At 39.1% G+C, this 24611-nt stretch overlaps 2 protein-coding genes across 2 annotated transcripts; one reads left to right on the top strand and one right to left on the bottom strand.

Annotated features, from left to right (window-relative positions):
* Positions 1 to 1023: 1023 nt before the first annotated feature.
* Positions 1024 to 9778, top strand: LOC103130942 (uncharacterized). The gene is made up of 3 exons (XM_016666297.1): positions 1024 to 1091; positions 2321 to 2359; positions 5606 to 9778. The coding sequence occupies exon 3, from the start codon at positions 5634 to 5636 to the stop codon at positions 8805 to 8807; it is 3174 nt and encodes a 1057-aa protein (XP_016521783.1). The 5' UTR covers positions 1024 to 1091; positions 2321 to 2359; positions 5606 to 5633; the 3' UTR covers positions 8808 to 9778.
* A 1297-nt stretch (positions 9779 to 11075) lies between these two features.
* Positions 11076 to 20665, bottom strand: crfb16 (cytokine receptor family member B16). The gene is made up of 7 exons (XM_007542470.2): positions 20288 to 20665; positions 18883 to 19009; positions 14112 to 14296; positions 13901 to 14025; positions 13595 to 13742; positions 13141 to 13295; positions 11076 to 12323 (listed from the first exon to the last, which is right to left on the bottom strand). Exons 1-7 carry the CDS (start codon positions 20346 to 20348, stop codon positions 12225 to 12227), a joined length of 900 nt encoding a protein of 299 aa, XP_007542532.1. The 5' UTR covers positions 20349 to 20665; the 3' UTR covers positions 11076 to 12224.
* Positions 20666 to 24611: the final 3946 nt, after the last annotated feature.

Below are 24611 nucleotides of genomic sequence, written 5' to 3'. Positions count from 1 at the left end.
AACACACACACACACACACACAAACACACACACACACACACACAAACACACACACACACACACAAACACACACACACACACTTTTTTACACCAATTTTTGTTTATATTTTGTTCATAATTTCATTCAAAACACACATTTTAGATTAATTAATGACACAAATCATCTAAACTCATTTTGATTCAGTAGTTTGAAGCAATTACATTTATTTATAGGAATTTTAAAAATGTATATTTTACCTTGACATTTACTGGAGACCAAAAAGTAAATGGAAAAGACATTTACTTTAAAGAAACGAGAGCACACCTTCAGAATAACCAAAATAAATAAAACAACTCTCACACTTTATTTTTAAAATTAAATTCTATATATGCAGCATTTTGTGAATGTTTGGGAATCTTATGAGTCAATTAAAAATCATCTCCAACGAACCAAACATTTAAAATGAACGATTCTCTAAACGATCCGTCTATCAGTAGTAATATTACTTCACAGGCCCAACAACCATTTAACACTGTGTGACTTTGGACTGGTTTTAAAAAGATATAAATTTACCAAAACCTGCTTAACTCCCGTCTGTCCCCCAAAGCGTCGGCAGTTCTAAGAAATGGAAACGTATCGAACATCATTTCAGAGAAATCCTGTAAAACTTGTCAACACTTGAGTTTTTTTCTCTCTGAACATCTAAGCGAAAATACCAACAGCTTTTTTTCCTTTGCTTTTGAAAGTGGAAGTGTGCTGTTATGTGTGTGTGCGTGTGTGTTTGTGTGTGTGTGCGTGTGTGTGTGTGTGTGTGTGTGTGTGTGTGTGTGTGTGTGTGTTTTATCAGTAGTTTCACTTTTATTTTGAGCTGAATCGGGAGGTTATAAATGCAGCTGCAGTAAATGAATGCAGAACTCTCCCTCCGGTTCTGAATGGTGGTAAGTATGACATCTTTACTTTTATTTATTTATTTCACATTTTAAAGCTTTGTCTTTAAATTCTGTTTTGCAGATTTTTTTGTGAAATCCAGTGAATAATTTGTGTTTTTTGTGAATAAATGCAGTTTATCAGCAGGAGAACATAACCTGGAGACAAAACACAGATAAGAAAGGTTAGTTTCTATTTCTCGTCTCTGAAGTAACTTTTTTTTTAAGCTGATTATAATTTAATGTTTAAATTCTGTCATATAGTCTTGGTGAATATAAAACACACCGTCTATCAGTTTGATTGGAACATAATCTGGTCCATACAGGTGATTTCTTCATCTGAACTCCTCATTTCTTCATGTTTATCAAACAGAGATTAGTCCAATAGAAACGTTTCAGAAACTAATTATGCACCTAAATATCTATACAAAGTCTTTAAAACTGGATATAAAACATATATACTTATACTTTACGTTATACTTTAACTTACTGCAACTTAATGCTCATTCAGTTTAAGAATGGATGTTTTGAAAATATGGCAAAAAAAAGCATAACTAATAAGTTCATATGAAACTCCTCATATTTGATTCTCTCCTTTCTGTGTAAGGTAACAAGTTTTTCATCAATCAATCAGTGATTGATATCACTATTACACACAATAAAGTGATCAGGTCCAGAATAATAAAAAGAAAATGAAAGCAGAAACATAACGGAGTCGGTTTGAACATTTCTCTTGTTTTCACATGTAACATGTGAAACAGTAACATGTGAAACAGTAACATGTGAAACAGTAACATGTGAAACAGTAACATGTGAAACAGGCTCCAGGGGGAGGAAATGTCCCAACATGCAGCTCAGACCTGCAAACAATCCGCTTCATTTTTCTTTCCCTGATTTGGCTGTTTTTGTCTTTTACTCCATTTTGCACTTTTACAGTAATAAACTGACAAGTTCTGCATTTTTTATTCCAGATTTCTTTCAGTAGTTGAATTAAAGTTGTTTGGTGTTTTACAAGTTTTTTTGCCCGACTGCATCAAGTCAGATAAACTTCTGACTAAAACAATTAAACCTGATTGTGTGAAATATTAGATGTAAAGCTCTAAAGTACAAACTTCTGTTTTCAGTGCAGCTCTGCAGAGCCGAGCTGTTTGTGTGTTTTCTGCTTTACAGGAATTAGTTTGACAGATGATTAAACCTGTTCCAGTCAAACTGAATATGACACGTTTTAAATTTATCAATAACATTGCTTTACAGAAGTAACCACTGTTACCCTGAAACTATGGGTTAATAAATGTTAATTATTTTGATAATTGTGTTAAATATATTGGTTAAATCTATTATGATAAAGAAACTTCCAATATCTATCCAATATTTATCAGGCCTGATAAATAATGTTCTTTTTATTGCATTTCAGGATATTTACTGACTGGAAGCAGCTGATCAGCTAAAGCAGGTTTGTTGTGACTCGTGTTAAATTCAACACATTATGTGAAAATGATCCATGAGTGAAAGAGGTGAAAGATCTGCTCCACAAAATACCTGCATGATTGGTAAAAAATGTTTCTGAAAAAGTTTGGTGTCACATTCCAGGCTCACATGAATAAATGATCTCAAATCCAGTTTTGCTGGGAGACATGATGTCATGCCGTCTCTGTTCAAAACCTCAGACTAGTTCCCTCTAACTGCTCTGTTGCAACACTTGATGTCTCAACAACATATAAATCTGGATAAATAACAAAATTCAGGCCAGATTCCCTTTCTCTACTAAGGTAAGAATATTCAGTATGGGATTAATAGGAATATCCCACATCATGTTGACAGGAAAGTTTATTTCTCCTTTAATTTTTCTCACCGTCTTCTTCGTCCTCCGTCTCTTCTTCTTCTTCTTCTTCTTCTACATTTTTAATCCACATCCTGTTTTTTTCCTATTAGGCCATGTCTATGCTGGCTGGCATAGAAATGGCCTAATAGGAAATCAGCTAAAAATCCCAGATTTCCACATGATTTCCCAGCTGAATATCTGGGAAATCGAATTATTGAATCAGATTATTGAATCAGATTATTGAATCAGATTATTGAATCAGATTATTGAATCAGATTATTGAATCAGATTATTGTGGAAATGGTTGTAGCAGTTCGTCCTCCAATAGAGGTTGTCGGTTCGATCCCCGCTCTGTCTGCCTCTGTCGTGTCCTGGAGGAAGACACTGCACCCAAGTTTCCTGCTGGTGATGGTCAGAGGGCCCAGCAGGTGGCGCCGGTGCATGGCAGCTTCACCTCTGTCAGAATGCATCAGGGCAGCTGTGGCTACCACCCTGTAGTTGGAATAGGACAAATACAAACAAAATCTGCAGTAGGTAACCTTTATAATATAAATGTCATGTCATTACAGTATAACATCTATGAAAAAATTGAGCTCATGAGGATGATTGACAGCGCTAAGACCCTCCACCTGGCTCTGATTGGCTGTTTCTGATGGGGAGACGGTCTATTTCTATTTCTTTTTTTTTGTTTGTTTGTTTACAGATTATTAGTGTCGTGAAAGTTTTAACAAATATGTAAAATAAACAATTTTATAAAAGTTATCCACTGCAGCTTTAAAGCTAACCATAACGGTGAGTGGGGGCAGTCAACATTAGTCAACATGCTAGTGATAACCCACATACTACTGACTCCATTTTAGCTAACCTTAGCATTGTAGCTAATTTTAGCTTGTACGCTATTATTTTCATGCTGAATGGAGTGTTAGCTGATGTGCTTCTGATAGCCCACATGCTAACGGAGGCATTAAAGCTAAAATGAGCATTTAGCTAATGGTAGTTTATGCAGGACTGTTTGAATACTAGATGGAGGATGTTGGAGGTCAATATGTTAGCAGTAAAGGTCATTTTATTTATAGCACATCTTCAGCAACCAGGGAATACAAAGTGCTTTACAGGATTTAAAAGGAAATACAAACAAAATAACAAACCAAAAGAAGGAGCAAAAGAAGAAAAAGCTAATAATGTTGATCAAAAGTAAATAAATTGGATACTCCGATTCAGGGTTGGTAGGTCAGTATAAGTAAGTATCTTCTGGTCTAATTCCTTTTCTGGGTTAGAAGAATAGGAGTCTAAAAAGTAGCTAAGGTAGTTTTTCTGGATTCCAAGTTTTAATCTCTGTTCTGGGTTGCTAAAAAAGTGTAGGGAAGTAAGTAAGTAAATATTCTATGGACATTCTAAGTTTGCTCTAAATTTGTAAAAGTAACGAGTACTCCACGGTTTCTAAGTAATAATAAAAACTAAATGTTCCTGTTCTGGAAGAATTTTTTCTAGATTCTAAGTTCATTCTAATTCATTTTCTGGGTTGCAATAATAAGAGTCTCTCTGCATCTAAATAGTGAGTACTATGCAGTTTCTAAAAAATTAAGCTAAAGAGTGACTAATAAACTAGAGTCTCTGGATTCCAGGTTTGTTCTAATTCCTTTTCTGGGTTAAAAGTGAGTACTCCATAGTTTCTAAGTAATAAAATAGAAAAGGGGAAAGGACACATTAGGGCAAATGGTAACATTCAGACAAAACAAAGGGCAAAACAAAAGACATGAGTGAAGGCGGTGATGTCAAAGGACCATGAAACCATGTTGCTCAGCCTCCCGGCAAAGTCTGATAAGATGTTGTTTATCGAGGCATGATATCCTTGGGAGCGCTCCTGTTATCCAGCTGCATGGCTAACAGGAGGGGGTGAGGAGGGGAGAGCGTTGTGTTTACATGTCTTCAAGGAGATTAGAAATATGCAGCCCTTCCAAGGCCACACGGGGAAAGCCAATTCAGAAACAGAATGTCTTTGGTCGGGAAGATTATAAATTTCAATCTTCCCTAAAGTCTCTCCGATACGTCTCAGTTCCCAATTATCCAAATTAGTTTAGTCGTTCCACTGAACCAAAACTTAGCAACTTTTCCATGATCGATTCCAACTCGATCATGGAAAAGAGTCTTCGTCTCTGTTCACAACAACAGTCTGAGTGTTCACTTGTTTGGCCACGTCTGTCACAAATTTGTCGATAATTCAGGAATCCACAAGCTCCAAACAGCAGAAATCCTGTTATCATGAATAAATCCAGGGTGAATCCCGCCGGGTGTGTCCCCGCAGGACAAGAGGCTCTTCTGTGCCCAAACTTCTTGACGAGAAAATTTGATCAATTGCATTGAGAGACTGGTTGACCAGATCCATAATTAGTAGATATGGAGGATGTGCAAAGAAAGGCTCCAAAAATATAGAAAAAGACAAAAACAGAGGAAACAGGGCAGGGAGGGAGCAGAGGGAAGAAGCGTCTGCCTTCATCAAGAGCAAGAGAGAAAAATAGCCTTCATGCTAATCATCATGTTAGCTAACTTTGATATAAAGACTTCATGCAATGTTCTGGATGGAGAAAGTCAATGTTAGTCAACATGATGGCCCACATAACAAGAGTAGCCTTTTAGCTAAAATTAGCATTTTAGTAAATTTTGATATAACACCTTGCCTTTTCATACTAAAAGGACTAGGTCAGAGTTAGTCAACATGTTAGTACTTCAGGCTTTGATGTGCAAAGCCTAAGGTATGCAACAGATGCCGTTGCTTAATGTTGATTAGATGGTGCAATAAGAAAAACATGTTACTGCTTCATAGGATGAAATTATGACATTTTATTTTTGATTCTGTTTCCGTTTGTTTGACTACAGGCAGATTGACAACAAAGAAGAATCTACAATGGCTATCAAGATGTGGCTGTTGCTGATCATGACTCTGTTCATCGTTGTGGTTGTATTTCTGATGCTCCACTGGCTGAACATCATAACTCTGACTGATGTATTCACATCTGAGAGGAACCTGTCAAAGTTGGTCATCACTGCATTAGACGATCCTAAGATATCATTGGCGTTAACACTGACAATCACTGTGTTCTTCATCTTCTCAAACTCCCTCACAACATCTCTCTTGGTTGTTGTGTCTGCAGTATTTAGCCTGCACTGGTTGAACATCGTTACCCTGCCAGGTTTCTTCCCCTCAGCATTAGATGATCCTAAGATATCAGGAGCAGTAACAGTGTCAATCATAGTGTCTCTTACTCTGACAACCTCATTGACCACAATTATCTTAGCTGCTGTGAATGTTGTTCTTTGGTTTAACTGGCTGAAAATCATAACTCTGACTGCTGTATTCACATCTGAGAGGAACCTCTCAGAGTTAACCTTCACAGCATTAGATGATCCTAAGCTTTCTGGAGTGCTGGCACTGACAGTCACTGTGTTTTTCATCATGTCAAACTCCCTCACAACATCTCTCTTGGTTGTTGTGTCTGCAGTATTTAGTCTGCACTGGTTGAACATCATTACACTGGCAGGTTTCTTCCCATCAGCATTAGATGATCCTAAGATATCAGAAGTGATGACAGTGACGATCTCAGTGTTTTTCACTCTGTCAAACCCAATGACCACAACTGTCTTAGCTGCTGTGAATGTTGTTCTTTGGTTTAATTGGCTGGAAATCATCTCACTGAAGGATGTATTCACATCTGAGATCAACCTTTCCGAGTCCGTCTTCACAGTATTAGATGATCCCAAGATGTCAGGAGTTTTAACACCAGCAATCACTGTGTTTTTCATGTCCAACTCATGGGTAATAACTCTCTCACTTACTGTGTCTGTAATATTTAGCTTGCATCGCTTTAACATCATTACACTGACACATTTTTTCCCGTTATGGTTAAAGAATCCTAAAATATCAGGAGTGTTCATGGTGACGATCGCAGTGCTTCTCACCATGTCAACTTCTCTGATAACGACTCTCTCAGTTGTTGTAAACGTCACACTTTGGTCCAATTGGCTGGAAATCATCACTCTGACGGATGTTTTCACATCTGGGAGGAACCTTTTAAAATTGGTCATCCTGGCATTAGATGATCCAAAGATATCAGGAGTGCTCACACTGACGGTCTCTGTCTTCTTCTTCATGTCAAACGTGCTGGTAATAACTATCTCAGTTATTGTGTCTTTAGTATTTAGTTTGCATCGGTTTAACATCATTACACTGAAACATATCTTCCCTTCCAGGTTAAAGAATTCTAAAATATTAGGAGTGTTAATAGTGACAGTCACTGTGTTCCTGACTTTCTCAACCTCTTTGATAACAACCCTCTCAGTTGCTGTGAATGTCACACTTTGGTTCAACTCGCTGGACATCATCACAGTGTCAGACTTAGTCACACTGGGTTCAGATGTATTCGTGTCGTTCACCAGTGGGTCGAGCTACTCAAAGACCTGCACTGAGTCAAGCCCAGGAGCTAAACGATTGGCTGATGTTGTCAAAGGGAAAAGCACTCTAATAACGTCACAAACCGGCCATGTCCCGATTTACAGACTTCCTCTAGAAGAGAAACAGACCAACATTAATGGCTGCAAGAGTTTCACTTTTGGAGAGAAATCCATGAATTGTAACAGAAACATCATGGTTCTTGGAGCTGCAGGTGCTGGGAAGTCCACTGTCATCAATGCGATGATGAACTACGTTCTGGGCGTTAGATGGGAAGACTCGTTTCGGTTTAAGTTAGTGGACGAAGGTCAGTCAGACTCACAGGTTCACAGTCAGACATCAGAAATCACAGTGTACAAACTCTACCACCAGGAGGGATTCAGGGTGAACTACTCCCTCACCATCATAGACACTCCAGGCTTTGGGGGAACCGGCGGCGTAGACAGAGACAAGGAGATCACAGAGCAGCTGCGTAACCTCTTTGCTAACCAGGAAGGCGTTGGTGACATTGATGCTGTGTGTTTCGTGGTTCAGGCAGGTCTAACTGAACTGACATCAACACAAAGGTATGTGTTTGATTCAGCTCTCTCAATCTTTGGCAAAGATGTGGCAGAAAACATCAGGATCCTGGTGACGTTTGCAGACGAGCAGCAGCAACCAGTTGTAGAGGCCATCAAAGTGTCCGGTGTCCCATGTCCTAAAGGTGCAGACGGGCTGCCAGTTCACTTCAAATTCAATAACTCAGTGCTGTTTGCTAACAACAAATCCTCCTTAGTAAGACGCATGATTTGGCCGTACAAAGAGAAAACCTTTGAGTATTGGAACATGGGGACAAACAACATTGCCGGTTTCTTTGCTAGTCTAGCCAACATCAAAACCATAAGACTGACAATGACCATTGAGGTTCAGAAAGAAAGACAGCAACTGGAGAGTACAGTGGAGGAGCTTCAGAAGCAGGTTAAACTTAACTTGGCCAAGCTAGAGGATATCAGGGAGACGAACGACAAACTCAAAGAGCATGAAGCAGAGATCAGGAAGAATGAGGACTTTGTGTTTCACATCACCGGGAGAAAGAACAGGCAAATTGATATTTCTCACACTAGGCATTATATCACCAACTGCATGCAGTGCTGTGTTACCTGTCACTACCCTTGTAGCATACCGAATGATGATGGTAAGAGAGGATGTGCTGCAATGGGGCAGGGAGGATACTGTCAGGTGTGTCCAGGTAAATGTTTCTGGAACGTTCATTCTAACCAGAGCTTCAGATGGGAATATAGTCAAGTTGATGAAGCACAAACTGTGAAACAACTAAAAGAAAAATATGAGAAGGCCTGTGGACAGAAGCTAACCTTAGAGCAGCTGATGAAAAATCTGATGTCTGAGTATCGATCTATGCAGGATGATGTGGTGAAACTGATTGCAGAGGCTGCAAAATGTCTGAACAGAATGAAGGAGATAGTCCTGAACCCAAATCCTCTCACCACTCCAGAATACATCGACTTGCTCATTAAAGGAGAGGAACAGGAGGCCAAGCCAGGCTGGAAGGAGAGAGTTCAGTCTCTGATGAAAATGAAGGAAAAGGCAGAGATCATAGACAGAGTAGAGAAGGAAGTTCTGGGTCATCAGTAATCTGATGCCTTCACAACAATAATCAGTCAGTGACCAACACTGGCTGAGCTGTTTTCAGTTTTACTTATTTTTGCTTCTTTAAATGGCTTTTTATAATAATTGTATTGTATTTTGTGTATTTTCCTGGAAATCAAAACAAGTTGTTTTACTTTGTCATTTTAAAGATGTTCGCACTACTGTTGGGTTCGGGACCACGGCTGCTAACAAATGGCTAAAACCTGTGAATATCTAAGACCCCACTCCAAAAACTCTTACATATAACCCTACTTTAAGAGTTCAAACACCAAATAGGCCTTAATCTGCATTATTATTCCCATTGAAACAGTCTTGCCTCTATTCACAGTCTTCCTTTTTGCCATTCTTGTGGGTTCAGCCAATCAGTGCCAAGAAAAATGAACGGTGCTCCTGGATTGGCTGCTTTGAAAATATCTGCCAATCGTGTATCAAGTGTTTCAAGGAGAATTACAACAAAATATTTCAGCTTCCTAAAGTGCATGTTTTAACAAATATTTTAGATTTTCTTCAAATAATTTTGAGTTATGATCCACATAAAAAATCAGTAAATTGGTGAATCTGTGAATAGTGAACTGTGAGCAGACGGCGTCTGCTGTGTGTCTTTGGGCTGTTAATGATTCTGTGTATCTGCTTTTCACTTTGGGTGAGCGTCTGTCGCATACTTTATAGATGTTTTTCCTGTTTTGTTTAGCTGTAAGAAAAATCTGTCCTTTTTCACACATAGAGATCTCGTTGCTTTATTTTCATTTTATTTTTTGCAAGGTTCCACAATTAGGATTTTTAGGGTTTGTGTGAAAGTCATGTCATGGCAACAAACGGATGGATAAGTGGATAATTATCCATTGGATCCAGTTATCCAGCAGATAATTGGATTGAATTTACTGTTTTGTAAAATCCCTGAAACTATGCGGTTGTGAACTGGCATTTTGTGAATAAACTGAATTTAACTGAGATAATCGAATCAACTTTTCCTTTAGCTGCTTAGAGATGGTTTATTTAAACACATAACCATGTTAGGATATGTTACTTCAAGAAGTGACATTGAATGTCTGTATAGACACAGGACTGTATTTTGAACCGTTTGTTTAAATGGAAGCTACTTTTCAGAAAATTATGTCATATAACTGCTGCAAAAAGGTTGTTTTCAAACACGAGTTTCTCCATTGGTGTCAAATTACTGAGATAAATTAACTTCGTTCATATTTTAATTTTCTGAGATGCATGTAATTAAAATTGCAGAGGAAATTCTCATGTTTACTCATAATAAACTCCAATAACAAACCGTTCAGTTCAGCTTTCATTCACAACACTGGATTATGATTACAGTCAGTTGCTCCTGTGTCCACCAGGGGGCAGCACATCTTCAGTCATTGATCTGCAGGATTCACAACATTCATCTTACATGATGTAAATCCAGTTTAACACTAAATAAGTTTAGAAACTTTCATGCATACTTAGCTTTTAGAAGTGCTATGTCCTCAAATCATTTCTAATGCAATGCTTTCAACTTCTAAAGTTAAACTAACAGCTGCAAGGCACTTTAATTTACATCTTTCATTATCAGAACAATATTTAGAAATAGTTAAATTTTGATTCCCATTAATTCTCAATGTTTAAATTATCCAACAACATGTAAGAACATTTATTTTTGTAAACTTTTACATGCATATTTATCTAACAGAAAAACGTGATATTTATCAATCCTTTGATAAAATGAACATTTAATATTTTACTTTGACGTAAATACATTTTAACGTCCACCAGGGGGCGGTGTTTCCTGCTCGGCACTTCTACTTCCTCCGGAAGTCTGTCTCTGTACAGCCCGAAAGTATTCATACCCCCGGCAGATTTAGGTTTAAGTAAAGTAACCTTTTACACGTTTCCTCTACCTTGAATCAGAGATTAGGGTGATGGTGAAGAGTCCTTCTGTCCTCATGGAGTTAATCACAAAACATAAATCATCAAAATACCAGGAAAATACAAAAAACATAAACATCTTTCATTCATGCAGTTTATTTAAATTCTTCATTTATTAACTGACATAGAACATTGTTCTCGAGTGAAAATGGACAAAATTATACTTTGTTTTAAAACACATTCCAACATCCAAACAACAGAAGGAAAAATTCTGTTCTAGGAAAATCAAATCAAAACATTTATTTTAAATTCAGTCCAGAAAAACACCAGAAAACAGCTTAAGATAAACGTTCTTCAGCAAATTATTTTAGTTTTCACAGAGCAGCATTTCCAACATTAAACATGATTTATTTTCTGGGAAGTTCTGCGTTTCTTTAATCAGATCAGGATAAAAACATACATTTGTGACATTTTCTGAATTATTACTGGTGAAAAATCTTTCACACCCTCAGAACAATAATGCAGAAAAGCCAGATTTACTTTCCGACATGAATGTTTCAGACATTCATCTGAAGTCTAAATTTGATCAAAGGAATCGACAAATATTTTTTAGTCTGGACAGGAAGTTGGGACAACAAAAGATTTATTTGATTAAAAATAAGGACATAAACTGAAATAAAGATAAAAAAAGCCTCCATGAACGTCCAGCTTTAAGACCGTCATGGCAACGGCGTGTTAAATCACTTCCTGTGTTGAGGAAACTGTAGCTGTTGCCATGGTAACTAGCAGCAGCAGGGAACAAAACCCTGAAAACTATTTATGTATATTCTTTAAACCTTTACATGACAAAACAAGAGTTTTACAATATAAAACAAAAATCCTTGAAATAAAAAGACGCAGTACTGCTGAACGTTGAATGAAACAACAATAAGACAATAAAACAGTTTATATTCTCCTTCATAAAAACGTTTGTCTTTTTCAGACGATCTCTGAGTTTGAACCCAAACCTGGTAAAGTGTTCATATAAAACCATGAGACCCTGAGAGATAATATAATATAATATAATATAATATAATATAATATAATATAATATAATATAATATAATATAAAACCACCCTTAAGTCGACACAAATCCTGAATAAACTGGGTTAAAATAAATCTGTTATGGTGGAAAATAAAGAAATAAAACCTGTAACTCACCAAATCTTCGTTCTTTATCTGGTGGGTAAAGTTTAGGTTTTACTTTTTATGTATAAATATAACATGAACCTCTATGTGATCTTTTTCTGGCATTTTCAGAGCCTTCATGGCTTTAATTAAATCTTCTGAGAACAGTTTATAGAAATATTCCTTTACTGTCTGTACAACACAAACATGCTGTGACCTTTGACCTCCTCCCCCTTCATGCCGGTAAACCAGCCTCGTTTTAAACCTGAAGGCAGCAGAACCTCGAGGTCGGCCTCCTTCGGTCAGCCGGACCCGGGAAACCCCCGGTCGCCCCGAGTGACGGCTGTTTCCATGGCGATCACAGCGCTGAGCCGGGGTCACGTTGCTCCGCCTCTCAGCAGGGGGGGGCTGACAGTGACAGCACTAAGCTCCTCCCTCTGCTGGGGAATCGCAATCCAGACGGTGACGTTCCCAATCTGCACACAGATGAAAATCAACCTGGTTCAAAAGTTTAACAACATTCTTTCATAAATCCAAACGCTGAGCTCCTGCTTTCTGCAGTTTGATTTATTTCTACACTAGTTTCACAAAGCAGATGGCGCCAGGCAGCAGAAGCCCATCAAGCCAAACCGTTTCTGGATCAAGTCGTCATTTTTCTCTAACATGATTACAGAGAAAAATAAAAATGTCTGAGCAGAGGAAGAACATCAGTGGAAAATCTGAATTCAGATGGGAAATGGGATCATCCAGAGATAAACAGCATTGGAGGATAAAATATAGAAACTCATTATATGGATGTCCATTTTCTGAGTCTGACCAAATTTTCTGTCTCAACATTAAAATAAATAAATTTAAAAAGTTTAGATATTGTCAAGCATTTTCATATTTCGTGGAACATTTTCTTCCTGAAAAAGTCAGTTTTGTTTTTCTATCAGGTATTTTTGACCATAAAAGAAAAACATTTTTTTAAGTCTCTTTTTCGGTTGAGTCTTTCAGTGATTTTGCTTTTGCTTAAATCCTGAATGGCACAAAAAGTTATTTTTTCTTCAGAAAAATGTCCCAGCACTCATTGTTTTATTTATTTGTTTTAATTTTGCAGTTTACAATTGTTTTTTTTTCTCCTCTTTAGAAACTGAAAAGCTCCTCAAGGAGAAAATTCCCCAAAACTTTACAATATGTTTTTTAAACTTAGAAATAAGAAAGAAAATTTTGTCAGACTTAGAAAATCCTGACTTTGTCTTGTGAACAAACCATAAAAACTGAAATCTAGAGCACGACGTGTTGAAGACCCACCAGAAACGACGGCAGCGGCTCTTTCTGGAAATACTTCTGACAGGAGTCGGGGCGACAGTGGACGAGCGCCCAGAACAAACCGATCAGGAGGCCCAACATGACGACGACCGTCACCGTCACCGCGGTGGGCTGCTTCCACGCCGGAGCGCCAGGACCTGCAGGAGAGCCAGGCTCTGATTAAAGCACCAGCCAAGTGGGAACTCACCCGTTTTCTAATGAGATTCCAGTCTGAGGATGAATTCACACCAGCCCGGTTCGGTCCGCTTCGCTGGGCGCGGTGTGAATGCTAATCCAACTCTGGTCCAAACCTCAGTCTGGGTTAAAGTGAATTTTAGTTTGGATTGAATGCGAACGCCAAGCGGACCTGAGACCGCTCCAAAAAGGGCTGCTGATTAAACTGGTTTTAGTTTTCTGGAGTCAAACTGAAGAAGTGAGTCTGAAAAGTTTTCCTCACCTGTGATGGAAACACAGTGGCTGTCGGTGAACCCGCTCTGCACGTCCAGATTCAGGACAACCTTGGCCTTGACGCAGTACACCGCTCCCTCCTGCAGGGCGGCGACCTGCAGCACCTCCTGGTCTGCTGGCATGGAGTAATCCTTAGTCTGAAGACAGAAACAGAAACGCAGGAGCATCAGGTCAGTTCATGTGACTGAAAACAGCTGCAGGCTGAACTTCCAGAGATGATCAAACTGCAGCTTCTAGAGGCCAGAAATGAAAATATAAACGAGACAAAAAGGAGGATAAAAGTGAAGAAAACCACCTGCTGCTCTTTGTCTGTCCTCCATATCGTCACCATGGTAACGGCGGTGAGAGGGAACTTCCTGACGGACACCAGCAGAACGTCGCCTGCTGCCGTCACCCTGAGCTCAGGAACTGGAGGCGTGACTGCAGAGACACATGATCCCTTCCTGAACATACGACCTTTGAGGCTGGACATGTTTGGGTTTAATCAATCGGTGGAGAACTCTTACTGTTGTTCCTGTTGAACGGAAATTTGGCCCAGGCGGACATCTTGGAGCCACACTGCGCCCTGACCCGCAGGCTGTAGTCGGAGTCAGACCCCAGGTCAAAGGTCAGGTCGCAGCTGGTGAGGGGGATCCTCTGGCACTCGGGAGCGTTTATCCAGCTGCCGTTCTTGATCAGGAGCTCAAACTCCCTGGAAACAGAAACGGGTGGAAACTCTGTGACGTCCTGCAGCCTGGTTACAGTCTCTGAAGTTTTCCACCAGCTGGGTTTGATTCTGAGAGAAGACTCTCAGTAATCCTCTCTAATCTTTCTGCTCTGATTGTCAGGAATGTTTTTGTTGGTTTTGACCTCAGGTTCAGGACCAGCGTTGCTCTGCAGCCGTTGATCTGCATTCCCCTGCAGGACGCTGCAGCTGTCAGTCAGACATGCTAATGGCTGCAGGCGCTGATCACTCTGACTCCTGTTTGCTGTGACTCACCTGCTCGTCTGTCAGGTCGGGTCGGTTTGCTGGAATATGAAGCAACACTAAAACATAAACAGAGTCAGGCTGCTGGTGCTCATAAACAACATGTTGTCTCTGCAGCTTGTGTGAATTTTACCCGATAAATAAATCTGTGTTTTCATTGTGAATTTAGAAAAATGAGCTGCTTCCATCTGGAAAACGTTTCATTGAGTCTGAAGCTGCTGCTGGTTTCATTCACTGTTTGTTTAAAACTAACAACCTCAACAAGGTTTGACTCCATAAAACTATTATGTTTTACAGTGCTTTACACTATAACAACATAACAAGATTCATTCAATATGAAACAAACAAACATTGCATTTTGTAAAATTCCATCAAGAAAATCATTAATGCACATCAAATATATTGATTAATGATCCAGTTCTGATCAATCCAAAGCAACTTTAACAGGAAGGTTTTAGTCTTGATTCAAAGGCACTCAGTGTTTCGGCTATTTTGCAGTTTTCTAGAAGTTTGTTCCAGATTTGTGGTGCATAGAAGCTGAATGCAGCTTGTTTGGTTCTGGGGATGAACGGATGAATTTCTCTATGTTTTGCTGCGATCAGTCCTCTAATCGTGGAAATGTTCTTCAGGTGACAGAAGGCCGACTTTGTAACTGACTTTATGTGTCTGAAGGTTCTGTAGGCCTGATCTCTAAAACCAGGCGGCTCACAGAATCACTGTTAGGGACATGAACACCTGAATCTGTCACTGACATTTCAGTTCTCTGTTGAGCTTTATTACCTCGTTAATATTTTTATTATAGAAATGATGATTTGGGAGAAGAGCTAACATCTCTAAGCTAACATCTCTAAGCTAACATCTCTAAGCTAACATCTCTAAGCTAACGCTCCGGTCTTCACTGTGTCTCAGGCTGAGTGTTAAGCTCAACAGAATCAGCTGCATGATGGAGAGGAGTTTAACACTGAACTGAAAAACATTTCAAAAAACAACGAGCCAATCAGAAGCAAATGAAGGACAGCAGAGGCAGAGTGCATGCTGGGAAACTGAGGGATGGAGACTAATTAACACCAAGCAGAAAGGAGCAATAAAAATATATGTCTTTAAAACACTCTACAAATAAGTATATTATTATTATTATTATTATTATTATTATTATTATTATTATTATTATTATTATTATTATTATGCTCATTGCACTAAATCACTGACTGGGCATCAGTCCCAAGTATCAGGTCATGATTCAAGCCTGATAAAAATAAAAACAGAGAAGAGCAGAGATTCTGTGTTGGTGGAGGAAAAAAGCCAAACCATGAGATTCATGTTGGGCTCTGATGTTATTAAGAAGTTTATTTGTCAGGTTTGTTCCAGAAGCGTCTCGGTTCGACTTTGGTAAACTTTGTTTCGGCTCAGGTAGATCAGAACATGATCACTCTGGGATGGAGGTGAACGTCTGAATGGTTTCCTGGGAATGCTGCATGACTGGCTCTGAGCATAACGAGCGATAATGAAAATAAATCAAGAGAAAATTTGTTTCCAGAGAAGACGTCAGAAACCAGTCCGACTTTATGCCCTTTGCCCTCCGGATGTTTCTCCTGACTGGTTTGGTGTCAAATAATGTTACTATTAAAAGTGTCACAGATTTTTTTATTTTAAAGTTTTATTATTCTCTGGATGCGTTCAGGTACAGATGAGATTAATAAATACTGAGTTTCAGCTAATAAAAGGCTAAACAGGTTTTATAGGTTTAAATATGAGCCTATAAAACTGGTTCATAGGTTCTTTTGTTCTGATGAGAATGAAAGCGGCGCTCTGAGCCTTTGCAGCGCGGTGAGCGGAGGAATGCTGCTGGGCTTCAGAAGAACCGTCGGAGCGATCAGCTGGCACTTTAATGAAGCTTCTGATGTACAGCAGGTGACACACGGCTCCAGAATGTTCCAGACTGACTGGGCTGGAATCTGATCAGAGACGTTCAGCACAAAATCAGTTTGAGAAAGAAACCGATCGTGTGGAAGCCTGACGAGGTCCAGCATGATGAATGAGAAAACTGAAATTAGACACCAGCTGTGTTTCCATTCACCAGTTAATGTGACTCACAAAAATGAATTATTTTGGATGTTTTTTTTTGCATCATATGATGATCAACTGCCAGATGTTACTACTGGAGGAAATGATGAAGAAGACGACAGGAAGTGAGATGCATATTTTTAAATAACCTATCGCACTGACAAACTTATGTTTTAAAGTTTCTTATTAGCAGCATTTTGTTTAGTTTTGTAATGGAAACACAGTTACTGATGTGGAAACGCTTCACCTTCAGAACGTTTTCAGAGTTTATTCCCTCTGGTCTTAAATCCAGGAGAACGGGGCTCCAGCAGAGGGACGGGGTTTTACCAAAATATACTTTTTACTTTACTTGAGTTATATTATAATGAAGCATTGCTACTCTTACAAAAGTAACATTTCCGGATTCTCTGTGTGTTATTAAAGTAAAGAAGCTGAACCTCAACCAGACTGATTCGTCTCCAAGCTGAGTTTCTCTCTGGATCCCGACACCAGAGTCCTAATCCCTACTGGGGTCATGGGGGCTGCTGGTTCCTATCACCGGGCACGCGGTGGGGTCACCAGTCCATCACAACGACAGACTGGACAAATAATCACATCAAGGATAATTTAGTCATGTTTCTGCCAGAGGACCTGGAGAAAACCCACCATGCAACAACACAGAAAGACCCTGAGCCGGGAATTGAACCCAGAACCTTCTGGCTGCAAGACAACAGCTCTACCAACTGCACCACTGTATTTTAAACAGTCTTGAACTGCAACAATAGAAACCATAGTGATGTTTTAACTCAGATTAAATGAAAAAAGTTCAGAAGAATCAATAATGAGGAAACAGTAACTGTAGAAAAATGCAGATCAGCGAAATTCTCAAATCAGAAACCTCACTTTTCAGCCTTTACAGAGGAATTCAATCAATATATTACATCTCTCCAGTATTTAATAAATAGAAAAGCAGTAAGACAATGGATATGTGCGCTCACTTTAACATCTTTCTGAGTTAACTTTTTATTTATACATTTGCTTTTCGATTTGTTTGTGCTTCCTATGAAACACCCTGACATTATTCTCTTGTCTGTTCTGTTACTTGTTTGTTAATTTTGCTATTTTGTAAACCCCTTTATTGTCAATAAAAAACTGCTGATCAGCTGGTTTTTACGTTTCATTCTGACTGCAGAACATCCAGCTTCGGTTCTTCCTGTGTTTATTCTCTTCTCTAATTGTTCCTCTCCTGATTCCCCCTGCAGAGCCGTCGCTTCGTTAAATTTCTGCTCAGAGCAAAAATGTTTCGTCTCATTTCCTGTCCAGCTGCAGCCGATCCGCTGCTGCAGTTTCTCCAAAACCTTTAAACGTTTCTGCATCATTTAGGATCAGAACGTTTCCATGTTTTTTATTGGGCATATCATGACCACTCACTCACTCACTCACTCACTCACTCACTCACTCACTCACTCACTCACTCACTCACTCACTCACTCCCTCACTCACTCACTCACTCACTCACTCACTCACTCACTCACTCACTCACTCACTCACTCACTCACTCACTCACTCACTCACTCACCAATGAACGAATGAAGATATCTATAGATAAATGTGAGCAAATAGTTTTTTTTTCTACCTCTGAAAGCAACAAAAGACCAAAAACTGCAAACAGAAAAGTTCATCTGAGTGAACAGAGTCTGGCAGCTGAATGGTTTCATTTACTGTTTCCAACAGAAATGAGACATTATTCATGCATTAGGAATCAATAAGTCTTTATTTATGAAGATGGTGACAGATTTGATTAAGGAGAAGAAAAAGGGAAAAGTTAGTGGAAGGAGGAAGAAAAGATCTGATTGTGTTTCCCACTGAAATCTGTTTGATGATTTTATAACTTCAATAAATCACCAAACGTGTTTCTAAAAGGCTGATTTTAATCAGATCCAGAAACTTAATTACATTTACAGCATCTAGTCCATTTATTGACCTCTGACCTCAGAGGTCAGTCAGCCTGCAGCCTTTTAGTTTTTTATTGAGTCAATTTATTAAAAATTGATTCAGTTTCCAAAAACTAAACCTTCAGATCCTGTTGAATTTTCACCAAAACATTTTTCATCTGCATGTGAATCTTTACTGGATGATGATTCACAATCAGCAGCATTAATGTAAACATGATTCATCATTAATATAAACATGATTCATCGACAGCGTTTTATGCAGATCTTTTAGCTTCCTGCATTTCCCTCTGTTTATCAGGTGACTTTACTCACCCCTGGTACTGAACGGAGTAAAGCACGGTGGAGTTGCATGATGCTCTGGGCTGCGTCCAGCGCAGGACGTGTCTCATGTTGACCGAGTCCATGGAGACGGTCCCAGGAGCCGGCAGCATCCAGACGCCTGCAGGGACAGTTTCCATCATGAGTCAAACTCAGGTTCAAAATTCAAAAATACTTTATTGATCCCAGAGGGAAATTTAATAAATCAAACATCCAGAAACATCTGGAAATATCTGGAAATGTGGAAACATCTGGAAATGTGGAAACATCTGGAAATGTGGAAACTTTTGCGGTTCTGAACCATCAGATTTAAAATCCTAACGAAACTAAACATTTAATTTATTCTCATCTTTCTGTGATTTCAGTTTTTTATTTGAAAATCTTCATATTAAATGTTATAAAATCTGTTTTCTTCATTTTCCTTTTTCCTCATCAGAGTAAATATTTAAATAAAAACACAGATCTGGGCCAAACCTGCAGGCTGAACATGAATCAGTTAAAATATATATTAATAGTTATTAATATATGCGGGTGAACTGAGATCCTGTTGTTCCTTTCATTTAAAAATATAAATCTTTATACACTTAGGTTTCCTTAATTAAACATTTATTTCTGCTGAACAGTTGGATGAAAACCTGTAAAATGTTTCGCAGTAAAACGAAGCGACCAGCTGATGGATGATATTTCTGGATAATTGTCTGGAATCCTGCTGGGAGGATTTAATGCTCACAGAATCCAGTTTGGTCTGAATTCAGTTTAAATGATTCTCATTTATTCCAGTAGAACCAACCCGACCAGAACCGGAGCGACCAGTAACTAGTTACTTTGTGAACAAAATACTTTTAGCAGCAGTTTTCTGTGCTAGAGTTTATTGAAGTGAGACCTCTTGTTTTATAGACCAGCTTTGTTATTCTAATGATCCTGAGGTTAAGAGAAATTACATTTAACTCAATATTACATTACTTTATGATTATAATTTTTATTTTAGTCTTAAATTTGTCTGAAGACATTTTAAAGTTGAACTGATCTGTCAGTAACTCAGTTCATTTATTTTTCTTTTTAATTTTACTTCAGTAAAAACATGTTGAAGTCGTTCTTCTCTCCCTCAGCACCAGTTGTGGTTTCATGTTTACAGCACAGTAAATATCTAAGTTACATAAAATCACAGTAACATCTAGATAATAGAAAGTCCTCATATCTAAGCTTCTGTGCAGATTATTTTTTCTAGTATCAACACTATGAAAAACTGCAGCAGGAATAATTCATGAGGTATTTTAGACTTGAGTTTGAACTTCTAGTTTTTTCTGGACGAATCGTCTCTGCTGGTTGTTCTGCCTGCAGCTCTGCAGCGTTGCTGCTGGAGGAAAAGTTCAGACGTTTCTGTCTGGTTTCTGCTCACCGTTGGTGAACTCCAGCAGGACGACCATCATGAGCAGCTTCCTGCTCCTCCTCGTCGCCATGGCAGCAAACGGAGTCCCACAGAGCGGAGAAACCAGACAGTTTCTGATCCTGCGGGAGGAAACGTGTCTGGATGTCCTGCGGAGCGTCGCTCTAACCCATCGTCTGTTCGGGTCCAGCCTGGGAGAGTAGAAGAGTCAGCACGGATCCACTGTGATCTGCTGGTGATCCACTGTGATCTGCTGGTGATCTGGTGAGGAAATGCGACGCGCCCAGATGCTGAGGTAAGATTTAAAGACGGAGATCTGGTCCGACCGGCTGGGAAAGCCTTCAGGGCTTCACCTGTCAGCTCCGGTTCGACACACCTGGATGGATCAGAGGGAGGCGGAGAAGAAATGCAGCTGCTGCAGCTGCTGCAGCTGCTCTCACCTCACTGAAAGAAAATAATTATTAAAAACATATTTCAGGTCTGGGTCTGTCCTGATTTAGTTTTCCTGCTGCTCTGACTGCTGACGTTTCCTGCAGCTGAAACAGATAGTTGTTTTTTTCCCCTGTATTTTTGCAGCAATGGCCTCTGACCTCTCCTGCAGCAGTGACCTCTGACCTCTCCTGCAGCAGTGACCTCTGACCTCTCCTGCAGCAGTGAGCTCCGGGCTCAGCATGTCTACGTGACGCGTTCCTCCCTGTTTTTGTTTCTCGACCGTCGAGCCGCTCAGTGACTCATCAGTTTCTGCTCTGATAAAATCGGCTTCTGCTGAACCAGTAAAGTCAACATGATGGTTTTACTGGGAGGGAATTATTCCACTAACACGTCTGATCACAGGGAAGCTGCTGAATGGATTTCTTATCAAGATTCCTCACAGAGATCAAATGAGATATTCACACATTCAGGATCTCGGCAGGATTCCAGATGAAACAGGAACCAGAAAAACTCGACGTAACTCAGAGAAATAAAAAAGGAAACTGATGAACTAAAACATTCATGTTTTCAGTTCTGATTTAAAGGAACCAAACATTTCTCATGTCTTTATTTCTCTAATTTTCTCTTCAATTTTACAGAATTTGTCGCATTTTTGACCCAAATTTCTGACTTTATAATGTCAGAATATTTTTCATGTTTTTAAAATTTTCTTCTTCTCTGCAGACGTCTCTAAAAGTCACATGCAAGTAAAACGAAGGGTTTTTATCTGTGTAATTGTTTTTAAAGATGAGCATTAAACATGTTTAAAATCTGACCGTCTGGTTTTATGTATTAAGTTTTTCTGTCTTGTCTGAAATAATTCTTTCATTTTTACACCAAGGAAGTTTTTAATCAGAGAAAATTGTTTTGACATCAGAGAATATTCACATCTTTTATCATAAATATGTGAAATGAATGTATAAATGTTTCAGTGTTTTGGTGTAAATGTCTCCCTCTGGTCGTTCATCTCCTGTGGTTCTGATAATCTGCAGTAACTTCTGGTTCTTAGAACAGAATAATCTGAATAATCTGAATAAATCTGGAGACCAGATGGTTTATAGAAACAAACATGTTTTATTTAAATAGAGATGATCAGGATGTTACTTGTTTTGGTTTCACTTTTGTGTTTATTTTCTTGATCATGCTCCAGTTCTTCCTCATTGTTTCATTCTTTATATTCTAGTTGATCCTTTTATTAGGACGTTTCTATGGTTATCGTTTATATTCTCCTCTTTCTCACATTATTTATTATATTATCTCTAAACATGATCAGTGATATTCTGGACAGTCTGATTTGGACTCTTCAGGTAAAACGTCACGTAGTGATCCTCTGTCAAAATAGAACGTCTCTGTCTCCTTTTCATCCAGTCCTGCTGGTTTTCTTCTCGAACCTTTTGGTTTTTCCTCAGGCTTGTTTCTCTGAAATCGACTCGTTTCTGACAGACGGGAATTTGACTGGGCCTGAAGTTAAAGTTAGTTAAAAATCTTTGTTCATCCTGTTGAACTGGAGGCTTTTTCAGTTTTCAGACTCTTTCCTGCAGCAGCATCACTTTATTATTGAGTCGTGTAAAGATGGAGAAAAAACATGAAAAACTTCAGAATATCCAGATGAATTCAAACCGAGATTAAATTAAATTAATCCAGGTTTCCGTCCTGCAGCCGTTCAATCTGCTCACTCAGTTACATTAAATGTTTTCTAATGGAGCTGCCTGACAGAAAGGTCAAAGGTCAATTCGTCAGCTGCTGAACATGTTGACCTGCTGACCTGCTCTGGTTTCCAGTAGCTGTGGTGCCAGGCCCGGTTAGGAGAGGCGAAACCGACCAGAACCAGCTGAACCAGAGGTCAGAGGTCAAGAAGAACCAGAACTGAAGGCAGATCCAATAAAACCTGTGAGGCTGTTGATGCAAATGGATCAGAATCAGTCGGATTCTGGCCCGGTTTCAGTCGGATCAGAACCCAGAAGTCAGACTTTGGACTCTGATGATGAGCAAACATTAACCGGCCATAAAACCAGTAAACCCATAAAGGCCCATAACGGTTCCACTGAGACCAGAACCGCTGGAGAACCCAGACCCAGAACCAGAACCAGACCCAGGACCAGAACCAGACCTGGAACCAGAACCTGAACCAGACCCAGAACCAGAACCAGACCCGGCCCGCTCCGCTGCCTTCATCCAACTGCAGGCGATTTATTTAGTTTGTTTTGAGGTTTCGTGATGACATCATCAGCTTCATGTTTACAGTTCTGTTCTGGAGAAGCGGATCAGCATCACCGTTTCCATGACAACACATCACTTCTTCTTTCCTCAGCTGAACCTCTAAAGGTCAAACTTGATAAAAACAAAGTTCCACATTTTTACTTCTTCTATAAACACAAACGACCAAAGTCAGAGTGAAAACATCCTGAAGATAAATATCAATATTTCTGATTCAATAAATACCAATAATGTTGATTTAAATGTTTTTATTTCCTGTGAAAGAAAACAAGATAGTGGATGATTTTTAGATTTTAGTTTTTGTTTCTGGTTTGTCTTTAGAGGTGTCGAGAAAAGTCGAGCTCATCCCACTTCCCCATGCTGGAGATTTTAGTTTAATAATAACAATAAATAAAGTTATCTTTAAAACTGATTACACAGGTGACATCAAGACCCAACAGTAGAGTCAGACGGTAATAAAAGTAATCTGGTTGTGTGTGTTGTTATTGTGTCCTGCTGTTATTGTGTCCTGCAATTCTACTTTTTTTTAATTTAATCATAAAAAATCATAATCAGACAGAGAGAGAGTCATGTAACAGGAAGAGCAGGTTTCCTGAAGAAAGAGGAAGTTTCCAGCCTGCAGTGAATAAAAATAGTTCAGATTGCTCATTTTGGGCATTAAAGGTTTAAGGAATAAAATCTAAACATTTTGAGTAATTGGAAAAAACCCAGAGTAAAATACTTAAATTAATAATGATAACTTATGATTAAACCAATAATTAATATTGGTTTAACCAATGTTGGTTTGATTATGAGAATATTTACACTTATACTTATGGAAGTACTTACAGGTGGAAGAAGTAACTGTAACTTGGTGTCAAATGATTGGAATAATGGATTATTCTTGGTTTCTTTTAAGAAATGTCTGTAATAACTCACATCATGATTATAATAAGAGTAACTAATAAGTAATGGTTATTATAATACTATAAATGAATGCTAAATCAGAGAAACTAAAAGGTTATAAATGTGATTTTGACATTGAACTTGAAATGTGGTGAAATGTGTAACTGTTACTAAAGGTCACTGATGTGTTGGAGGTAGATGGTAGGTGAAAGGTCAGGGGAAAAGAGGAACCGAAAGGGGAGCAGAGGTAACCAAGACATTAGGTCATCAGAACAGACATCATGTCTCCAAGATGGTGAGGGATATGAGATCATCTGTCCAAGCAGAAACAGGAAGTGAGATTTTTGAGATGCATGAAGGAAACAGGTGCAGAGGACAAACAGAGAACTTCAGGAAGTTCAGTTCTGAAAAACAAGGGAGTTCGTCTGAGGGTTGAGGCCAACCAAGACGCAGATGTGTGGGCTGCTGACATGTACACGACCAAAATGCGAAATTGAAAGAATTGAGTAGCTGCTGATAAGAATAAAAAGACACCAGACAGGAGGATCGAGGTTCTTTGTTCCGCAGCGTTCGAGTCGAGCAGACGGACATGCAGAATCAACAGAGGGCTGCGTGATGACACCCCAGGACGACTGCTCACTGCACAAGGAAGGGACCAGATCCGTTTACCCTCAACTCGGGATTCTGATTCGACTGCGGCCCTGCTCTCAACCCAAAGGATTACAACGATGCTGCAGTGGACATGGGGAATAGACAAAGATCT

The sequence above is a fragment of the Poecilia formosa genome, unplaced genomic scaffold (genome assembly GCF_000485575.1).
Source record: "Poecilia formosa unplaced genomic scaffold, Poecilia_formosa-5.1.2 Scaffold698, whole genome shotgun sequence".
NCBI lineage: Eukaryota > Metazoa > Chordata > Actinopteri > Cyprinodontiformes > Poeciliidae > Poecilia > Poecilia formosa.
Note: the sequence above shows the minus strand (reverse complement) of the source record. Positions and strands in the feature narration are given on the sequence as shown.

Bases quoted from the DNA above. Each gene is read 5' to 3' on its own strand.
- LOC103130942 (XM_016666297.1), top strand. From the start codon at position 5,634: ATGGCTATCAAGATGTGGCTGTTGCTGATCATGACTCTGTTCATCGTT.
- crfb16 (XM_007542470.2), bottom strand. From the start codon at position 20,348: ATGGCGACGAGGAGGAGCAGGAAGCTGCTCATGATGGTCGTCCTGCTG. The intron at 19,010-20,287 runs GTGAGCAGAAAC...CTGTCCCTGCAG, and splicing joins CCTGCTGGAGTTCACCAACG to GCGTCTGGATGCTGCCGGCT. The intron at 12,324-13,140 runs GTGGGTCTTCAA...ATCTGTGTGCAG, and splicing joins AGCCGCTGCCGTCGTTTCTG to ATTGGGAACGTCACCGTCTG.